The following is a 10388-nucleotide window of genomic DNA, read 5'->3' as shown; positions in this document are numbered from 1 at the left end:
TTACTACGAATTAAGTTTTGCAATATATTCAAATTTTCCGACCTCCACCTGTATATTATTACATAAATAAATAAGAGCATAATATGTGTCTGTATTGGTTCAATACGGAACGCAACTTTTAATTGCCAATTACGGAACAATTCCGTATTTCCAGGGACGGGTGGCAAGCCTACATAAACCTGTCCCAGCCATCAAGGGGTTCCACAGGATTGCAGGTGAATGATGTAGAGATCTGTTAAATTAATTTTATATTATATTCTGTGCTGCGGTGTTACTCTTTTTTCGAAAAACATGTTCAAATTCGCCGTATGCGCGCATTCAAATCTCTAATTCCATTCGGGGGAAGAAAGCAGACCTCCTCTTTCCCGTTGCCATGGTGACTCGTTGGATCGGGGCTCCATTAATGCTGGGTTTTTATAGTTGTGGTACACGCGCTTAACTCCAGGTGAAACTACTTAGAGTTGAGTAAATTAACTCAAATCCGCTGTTCTGGAACCGAACACTCAGAGTTTCCGATCTCAGAGTAGATCAACTAAGGGCCTGATTTACTAAGATCCTAAATAAAGAGTACTAAATTGCGTGTGCACTGAAAAAGTTTGCACGTGCTGTTGTTGTGTGTTTTGCTGGTGATCAACTAAGAATGCGTGCGCAATTGATAACAGGCGCAAACCACAGTATTTAAATGAGGTGTCTTACGGTTTGCGCCATGGAGAGTCTGGATGGAAAGCAGGATAGTCGCAAGCGCAAAATGAAATTTGACAAGTTGGAGTTAGAGATATTACTGGAAGAGGCAAATAAACACATTCATGAACTACAGCAAAGAAATTTAAACATTACCATGTAATTAGCACCTTCCTTTCGAACGTATTAAATACAGACGCAATCACAATCCACGCAATTACTTTCAGGCTTGGTAAATCTCATTGCGCGTGGTAAATGGACCAATTTGCATCTTCCCCTCCCAGTATTTAACGATTTCTGGCGGGTACGCCCCATATTGATTATTCATCAGGGCAAAAGTACTAAATGAACAGCGTGTGCTATTTTGCTCATTTGAGAGGCGCAGTCCTCTTTGCACGCTGTTAGTAGATCAGCTTGCACATTGGTTTGCGGGTGATGTCAATTTTGCACAAGTTTTTACGCACGCAAACCTTTAGTAAATCAGGCCATAAGAGTTCAGGATTAGACTCAGAGTTTGTTGAACCTGCTTTGTGAAACGGACCCCAGGAGGAGACTAATCACTTCATAAATGGAATGAAGGATATGAACATTTCTGCATTTGTAGACGGTAGAAAGTACCGGGATAGAAGATTTACAAGAAGGTGAGAGAAAAGTTTTCAGCAGGATTTGTAGGAACGCCAGACCAGATCAAGCTCCGCTGGAAAAGGCTGTTGATTATCCTCCTGTTGTTGTTGTTGATTATCCTCCGTGCTGCTGTTGTTGTTGTTGTTGTTGTTGTGGATTTGGATCCAGGAAGAAGAAGCAGAAATGAGGGGAATTGCGTCATGACGTTCTCCATGGTCGCTGGTTTGATCCAGATAAATGATTAATCACCATGGATACAGGGATAACCCTGTTACCATGGATACAGGTATAACCCTGTTACCATGGATACAGGTATAACCCTGTTACCATGGATACGGGTATAACCCTGTTACCATGGATACAGGTATGACCCTGTTACCATGGATACAGGTATGACCCTGTTACCATGGATACAGGGATAACCCTGTTACCATGGATACAGGGATAACCCTGTTACCATGGATACAGGGATAACCCTGTTACCATGGATACAGGTATAACCCTGTTACCATGGATACAGGGATAACCCTGTTACCATGGATACAGGTATAACCCTGTTACCATGGATACAGGGATAACCCTGTTACCATGGATACAGGGATAACCCTGTTAGCTCAGCATGGAAACACATTATTCCCAATGTTTCAGTAACCGGAATATTAGCAATAACACAAATTTTGACTGATGGAAACGTAGTCAACAGCTGTGTCCCAATTCAGGTTCTGGTCCTTCTGAGTCCGGTCTTCGTTGGCCACGCCTTGGAAGACCGTGGAGGCCGTACCGAAGGCTGGACGGACGCTAGTGAAATGAGATGCTCCAGCCTGTGGGGGATTTCCTGGTTGTACCAGCTGTTCCCGCCCTTGTCCTACGTCCCTAAACAAAGTAGAAAGAAAGAAAGAAAGAAAGAAAGAAAGAAAGAAAGAAAGAAAGAACCAAAAAAAGAAAGAAAGAAAGAACCAAAAAAAGAAAGAAAGAACCAAAAAAAGAAAAAAGAAATGGAGCCAAAAGTTTTTTTTTTGTTTTTTTTGTTTTTCATTTTGTTGGAGGAGGAAGAGAGGCGTGTCCGCCGGCGGAAATAATATATTTTTCTGAAAAAAATTGAATCTGAAAATATTTTTCTGGAAATAAATATTTTTCTGACTGTGCGCAATGCATCTTGGGATATGGTGGTGGAGGAAACAACGATGGATCCTTCAAACAGCGGGAAAAGAAGCTGCATTTGTTGCTGCATTTGAAGGACCTTCCAAATGGGACAGCCTTCGGCGCTGTGACGTAATCGGCCTTAAATCCAGCCCTGGAAGGACCAGACCCTGAATTGGGACACAGCTGTAGTCTATGTCTATGTTCATGAAGGTGGTTATGGTCTCTGGTCATCCTAGCGGCGGCGGCTACACGTCGGTGCTAACGCTGCTGGTCACCTCTTCCTTCATGGTGTAGGAGCGGATTAGCTGGTGGTAGAAGCTAGCCAGGTCGGGCAGCTCCAGCTCCTGCTGCACCGTCCGGTAGCTGATGCGCCGCCCGCCGTTAGCGAGCCGCTCCGGCTGCTGCAGGTAGAAGGGGAGGGAGTAGCGGGAGCAGGACGGGCAGCAGGCGTGCTGGCGCTGGCAGCGCCGCGGCGGCGGCGGCGGCGGCGGGGGGGAGTAGCCCGGCGTTAGCCCGTTAGCCTCCGTCAGGAACGTCGGGGGGAAGTAGCTCTCCGGCTCGTCGCTGTAGCGTAGCTCCGGCGTGGGGGGGGAGGGGGGGCCGCACAGCGCCAGGGGCCGCGACGGAGACATGGACGACACATCCGGGTCCTCGTCCTCCCCCTTCTCTGACGCCCCCTGCTGGCAGCAGTAGTACTGCAGGAGAAATAACACAAACATGACGCCCCCTGCTGGCAGCAGTAGTACTGCAGGAGAAATAACACAAACATGACGCCCCCTGCTGGCAGCAGTAGTACTGCAGGAGAAATAACACAAACATGACGCCCCCTGCTGGCAGCAGTAGTACTGCAGGAAAAACAACACAAACATGACGCCCCCTGCTGGCAGCAGTAGTACTGCAGGAGAGAAATAACACAAACATGACGCCCCCTGCTGGCAGCAGTAGTACTGCAGGAGAGAAATAACACAAACATGACGCCCCCTGCTGGCAGCAGTAGTACTGCAGGAGAAATAACACAAACATGACGCCCCCTGCTGGCAGCAGTAGTACTGCAGGAGATAAAACACAAACATGACGCCCCCTGCTGGCAGCAGTAGTACTGCAGGAGAAATAACACAAACATGACGCCCCCTGCTGGCAGCAGTAGTACTGCAGGAGAAACAACACAAACATGACGCCCCCTGCTGGCAGCAGTAGTACTGCAGGAGAAATAACACAAACATGACGCCCCCTGCTGGCAGCAGTAGTACTGCAGGAGAAATAACACAAACATGACGCCCCCTGCTGGCAGCAGTAGTACTGCAGGAGAAATAACACAAACATGACGCCCCCTGCTGGCAGCAGTAGTACTGCAGGAGAAACAACACAAACATGATGCCCCCTGCTGGCAGCAGTAGTACTGCAGGAGAGAAATAACACAAACATGACGCCCCCTGCTGGCAGCAGTAGTACTGCAGGAGAAATAACACAAACATGACGCCCCCTGCTGGCAGCAGTAGTACTGCAGGAGAGAAATAACACAAACATGACGCCCCCTGCTGGCAGCAGTAGTACTGCAGGAAAAACAACACAAACATGACGCCCCCTGCTGGCAGCAGTAGTACTGCAGGAGAAACAACACAAACATGACGCCCCCTGCTGGCAGCAGTAGTACTGCAGGAGAAACATAGAGGTTGGTTCACTAGTCCAGGTTACTAGGTCTATAGTTAGTGTTTAGTAAAGCCTATAGTTAGTGTTTAGTAAACCTCTAGCTGGTGTTGGTAAATCTCTAGTTAGTGTAAACTCTAGTGTGTTAGAGTCAGTAGTCATAGTTGCAGCTATAGAACAAGACTATAATAGTTAGTCTCAAATATAGCTTGGTGGTAGATATGCTGCTATAGGCCTATGCTGCAGGGGGGCACCGACATGATCCGCTGGGCGGTGCCTCTCACCCTTCTTCTCCTCTCCTCTTCCCTTCCTCTCTTCTCCATTTACATTTTTATTTATTATAAATATCTCATAGCTATCGTTTTTGTCCATCGTTCCTGTAGTTTCTTGTGCCGGCCCCCCTTTTTTCTCTTTTGTGCATGTTTGCAGGCCGGAGCCTCGGGAGCTGCGTGCTGGCCTACGGTCCCGGCCCCCCCCCCCCCATCCCCGGTCATCCCGCTGCTGCTTCCACCTGGTCCAGGTCCTGGTCCAGGTTTCTTCCTCCTAAAGGGGAGTTTTTACCTGCCATTGTTTATGTAACAATTGTTCGGGGGTTTATGTTCATGTTCTGTGTGTTCTGTGAGTGTTACCCATGTTCAATAAAAAAAAGGGGGTTGATGGGTTGGTTGGTTGATTGTGTCAACCAATCCCTCCCCCTCGTACGTGCAGCCTACAGACCAGTGTTGGGCCCCCCCGCCCCCCCCTCGGAGACTCGTACCTGCAGCCTACAGACCAGTGTTGGGACCCCCCGGCCCCCCCGGCCCCCCGCCCCCCCCTCGGAGACTCGTACCTGCAGCCTGCACAGACACAGGAATCCTACGATGGTCAGCAGGACTACTGCAGCCAGAATTCCTCCCGCGATCACCACCGTCCCGGACGACATTCAGGTGCTGTTAGTGGTACCAGTACCAGTTAGTGGTACCAGTACCGTCCCGGCTGACATTCAGGTGCTGTCATCAACCTGCAGGAGGGAGGAAATGAGAGGTGGAGAAGAAGCAGACGAGAGCAGGAAGTTAGTTCACATGATGATGTGTAAAAGTATGAAGTTCAAGTCATGTTTTGTTAGTGGTACCAGTACCGGCCCCCTGCTGGTACCAGTTCTGTTAGTGGTAGTGTACCGGCCCCCTGCTGGTACGAGTTCTGTTAGTGGTAGTGTACCGGCCTCCTGCTGGTACCAGTTCTGTTAGTGGTAGTGTACCGGCCTCCTGCTGGTACCAGTTCTGTTAGTGGTGCCAGTACCGGCCCCCTGCTGGTACCAGTTCTGTTAGTGGTAGTGTACCGGCCCCCTGCTGGTACCAGTTCTGTTAGTGGTAGTGTACCGGCCCCCTGCTGGTACCAGTTCTGTTAGTGGTAGTGTACCGGCCCCCTGCTGGTACCAGTTCTGTTAGTGGTAGTGTACCGGCCCCCTGCTGGTATCAGTTCTGTTAGTGGTAGTGTACCGGCCCCCTGCTGGTACCAGTTCTGTTAGTGCTAGTGTACCGGCCCCCTGCTGGTACCAGTTCTGTTAGTGGTAGTGTACCGGCCCCCTGCTGGTACCAGTTCTGTTAGTGGTAGTGTACCGGCCCCCTGCTGCTACCAGATCTGTTACAAGACACTGGTTTCAAAATAATAATAATAAATAATAATAAAAGCCAGTTTTGATTAAGAAATAATTGTTGATAATTATTAACAATTACCTAACTAAGTTAGGTGGGTTTTCTTTTTTTTCTCTTTCTCTTTTTAGCACCATTGTCATATTTTTTTGTTTGAAACAAAAAAGAATACCATATCCAAATATATGATATATATATATATATATATATATATATATATATATATATATATATATATATATATATATATATAATATCCAAATGTAGATTTGGAGGGCGGGCGTTCTGCTATCAGGCACCATTACTATGGAACCAACTTCCAATCTGGGTTAAGGAGGCTGACACCACCTCCACCTTTAAAACTAAACTTAAAACCTTTCTGTTTAGTAAAGCCCATAGTTAGTGTTTAGTAAACCTCTATCTGGTGTTGGTAAATCTCTAGGTAGTGTAAACTCTAGTGTGCCAGAGTGGCTCCTGTAGTTTCTTGTGCTGGCCCCCCCTTCTCCTCCCTTTTCTCTCTTTTGTCCATGTTGCAGCATCCTTTGCCGGACACCGGAACCTGCAGCGTGGGAGTGAGGGGGGCAGGGTAACGGCCCGGGCAGGCGGGGGAGAGGTTTGTCCGTCAAGACTCCTCTCCCTGGCCCTGCCCCTTCTCAAACCTTTCCCCGACCCTGCACCCCAACCTGGGGCTTGACGATTGGGCCGGAGCTTCGGGAGCTGGTGCTGGCCTGCGGTCCCCACCCCCGGTCATCCCGTTGCTGCTTCCACCTGCCTGCTGTCCCCACCCCTGGTCATCCCGTTGCTGCTTCCACCTGCCTGCTGTGCTGTTGCCGTCCCTGACCCACCAGTCTGGCCCTCGGCAGGAGGGTCCCCCCTTATGATCCAGGTCCTGCTCAAGGTTTCTTCCCTCCTAAAGGGGAGTTTTTCCTTGCCACTGTTTGGCTTAAGGTTTTTCTCCCACTATGGGAGTTTTTACCTGCCATTGTTTATGTAATAACTGCTCGGGGTTCATGTTCTGGGTATGGGTCTCTGGAAAGCGTCTAGAGACAACTCTGTTGTATTAGACGCTATATAAATAAAATTGAATTGAATTGAATTGAATACGACTATCTGTGTTTGACAACTATTTTGTGTTACCGTATTGTCCCAAATATAAGACGACCCCCTCTTTTTCAAGACTCAAATTTGAAGAAAGACTTTTTGAACACCAAATTCAATTTTTATACAGAAAATAATTACAGGGCATCTGAAATAAATGATTATAACAATATATTCGAGAGAAAAAGCATGTTATTTTGACTATTTCAAATCATTATCTTGAAGTTTGCATCATAACTTCTCCTCAGCTGCCGGTTCACCTGCCGAACTTCCACCCTCTTTTCTCCAGATTGTCGTTACGTTTCTCCACTTTCTGTTATCTCTTCTCTTATTTTCTTCTCTTTTCTTTCTTATACTATTTTTTTATTTTTCTCCTTCGTGACAGGGGTTCACTTTGGCCTGGGGAGTTAAGTTCAGCATTCGCTTTAAAGATATCTGGCGCCATCTAGCGTTGTGAATGGGTATAACGTCTAGACCCCGAATGTAAGACGACCCACTTTTTCAGTCTTATTTCAATGCAAAACACCCCGTCTTATATTCAGGCCAATACGGTATTTCATAACTTTATTGTAGTTTTGGTTTTGTTGTTTTTTTTTTAATTGCATAAATGGTCAATTGTTTTTGTTTCTTATTATTACATTAATGTAAATTAATAAAAAGGGAAAGGAAAATCCAATAAGCTTAGTCTTATTTCTGTTCCCTTCCATTCAAGGAAAGAGACGTGTTGTCATTATATTGAACTGTTTAGTTTTTCTTTTAATGAATGAAATAAAGAATAGAAAGAAAAAGAAAACAAGAGCAGATAAACACAGAAGGGTTGACGAGACGCGGGTGCAGGTGGAACCAGAAGTCAAGACTGAACTGAAACACAAGGACACAGACTTTCAAAATAAAACAGGAAGTGAAACCGAACCATGACACTGGCCACGGTTACATGATGTTTTTTAATTCGGAATTAATTATTGCAAATTAAATCATTCAGAATTAAACCATTTTCCTTGGAGTTTACATGGAAATAGTAATTCTGAATTGAGGTTTCCATGGAAACACGTTTGATGGTCTTTCTCCAATTCCTGTCCAGGTCTGGGGGTTGGGAAGGTTCTGATTGGATAGGGGGCGGACCGGAAGTTAAACTACCAGAAGAAAAACTAACTTAGCCGCTACAACTTTGAAAAGATCCCCATTTGTATGTTTCCTGTTTCCATCTGTTCTTTTAATGATTTCTATTTATTAAATAAATGTTTTCTGCTCTTGACCAGCGTTTACTGCTGCTGCATCTTGAAACTTTGTTAGGAAAACCAGCCCAGTGGAATATAAGATCATGGAGACAGACGGGCGAGGGAACGAGCAGAAAGAAAGACCGGGATTAATTAAAAGGGGAATGAGTTTTTTTTGTTATTCTTTTTAAAAAAAAATTTTATTGTTTTTTTAGTTTTTTATTTTCTTTTATTATTTTTTCTTTTTATTATTCATTTATTCGTTTTTTTAAACTTATTTTATTATTTCTTTTCTTTTCTTTATTTGTTTATTAATTATTTATTTATTTTTATTTTATCTTTATTTTTTAATTTAATTTTATTTATTATTATTACTTTATTTTATTACTTTATCTCGTGTATTTTTATTTCTTAATTGTTTATTTAATTATTCTTTTTCTGAATGAGTGTATACATTATCGCTGAATTATTCTATTGGGATTTAAAATCGGAATAAACCAGCCACTTACTTTAGAATTAAGTTTAATTCACAATGGCCATTTTCATTGGGAATTAGGTGTTTACATTGTGATTTTTACTCATTTTAAATCGGATTTAAATGTAGTTCTGAATTAAAGAGGAATAAACGTCCCGTGTAAACGCACTGACTTGTGTTGGTTTATTAATTGCCTGGAACCTGAATCTCTAAAGTTAAACTAAGTTCTGATTCAGCTGTTAGACTCTCGGAGGAGGAGGAGGTTTCAGACGCGACTCGCAGCAAAATGTTGGAGTTTCCACAGAGAACTGTCTGTCCGTCCGTCCGTCCGTCTGTCTATATATATCCAAATTAAAATATATATACATCCTCATTTTGCGCGCTTGTTTTGCGCGTATTTGAACAATAAAAAGATATATATATATATATATATATATATATATATATATATATATATATATCCGCATTAAAACCATGTAATTGCGCTTGTTTTTTTGTTTCTGTTGTATTTTAATAAAGACATATATCTGCACTAGTCCCTCCCCCCTGGGTCTCACCAGTCTCAGCAGGTTCGGTTCGGCTCATGTCCCGCAGGTCCAGGTCCAGGTCCAGGTCCAGGTCCAGATCCAGCAGATCCGGATCCTCCGGTCCGGAATTACGCACCGCGTTACGCGCGGAGGAGTCGGAGTTCGCGGCTCGGGTTCCAGCTGGAACCGAACCCGCAACTCCCCACGGAACCAGAGGAGGAGGAGGCGGAACCGAACCCGCACCTCCCCACGGAACCGCTGCTGGAACCAGAAGAGGAGGAGGCGGAACCGAACCCGCAACTCCGCGCCGCGGGGACGCGCTTGGATGAAAGACGCGCAAACAGACCGACAGACAGACGGACAGCAGTTAAAAAGGTCTGGGAACTAATTAAACCCGTCCAGATCTGCTGGTCCTGATCCTGGTTCCCAGTAGTTCCCGCTGGTTCCCAGTAGTTCCCAGTAGTTCCCAGTAGTTCCCAGCCCGCAGCGCAGCTCCAGGGGAAGGTGCGGGAATTAAAAAAGCACCTGGGAACTAATTAAACCTTCCAGATCTGCTGGTTCTAGTTCCTGGTTCCCGTTAGTTCCCGTTAGTTCCCGTTAGCTCCCGCTGGTTCCCGGTTCTGGTTCCCGTTAGTTCCCGCCCCGCAGCTCCGAACCGACCCGGAGAAGCGTCTGGCGCAGCTCCATCCTCTCCGCGGGGGCGCGCATCTCCGTCCTGACGCGCGCACGAGCCTGCAGCCATGACGCTCTTTAATCCTCAGAGTTTATAAAACACAAAAAACACAGAACTGGTTCCGGACACAGCTTTTATTTATTCACCAAATGCATCAGAAAGAAAATAAGTGTAGCAGTAGGTCAGCAGCTGGGACCAATCAAGAGGAACACAGGAACTCATTAACAGCAGGTGTGACGCAGGGTTTCACTCTCTGTGTCCTTCGTGTGAGTCGGCTGTTCCTGACTCTCTGCCCCCCCCCCCCCCCCCGGTAACGAACATTTACGTTTTTTAGCATTGTTTTATAGTGGTTTTATAGGGTAACGTAGGGGTGCATGTATATGCACCCTTGTATTTTAATGATTTTAATTGTGGGTCTCTCTGTTTGTAGGACTGAAACTGTCACTGTTTTAAAATGTAGAGGTATGTAAAAGATGATTTTTAAACCTCACAACAGGTCCTACAAACATTTTAACAGTGCTTTCTTTTACCTTTAGGCATAGCACTGACTGCCGTTTATTTTAGTTTAGTATTTTATTAGGGCCCGAGCACCTTCAGTGCGAAGGCCCTATTGTATCTGTAGGAAATTTTTTTTCTTTTTCTTTTTCTTTTTCTTTTTCTGACGGAAGGAGG

General features: G+C 45.4%; 1 protein-coding gene across 1 annotated transcript; it reads right to left on the bottom strand.

Moving 5' to 3' along the window:
* Window positions 1-2693: 2693 nt before the first annotated feature.
* LOC133450879 (protein FAM163B-like) lies at window positions 2694-9209 on the bottom strand. Its single transcript, XM_061729782.1, has 3 exons — window positions 9074-9209; window positions 4925-5095; window positions 2694-3143 (listed from the first exon to the last, which is right to left on the bottom strand). Exons 2-3 carry the CDS (start codon window positions 5015-5017, stop codon window positions 2694-2696), a joined length of 543 nt encoding a protein of 180 aa, XP_061585766.1. The 5' UTR covers window positions 5018-5095; window positions 9074-9209.
* Window positions 9210-10388: the final 1179 nt, after the last annotated feature.

The sequence above is a fragment of the Cololabis saira genome, chromosome 9, assembly GCF_033807715.1.
Source record: "Cololabis saira isolate AMF1-May2022 chromosome 9, fColSai1.1, whole genome shotgun sequence".
In the NCBI taxonomy this organism is placed as follows: domain Eukaryota; kingdom Metazoa; phylum Chordata; class Actinopteri; order Beloniformes; family Belonidae; genus Cololabis; species Cololabis saira.
Note: the sequence above shows the minus strand (reverse complement) of the source record. Positions and strands in the feature narration are given on the sequence as shown.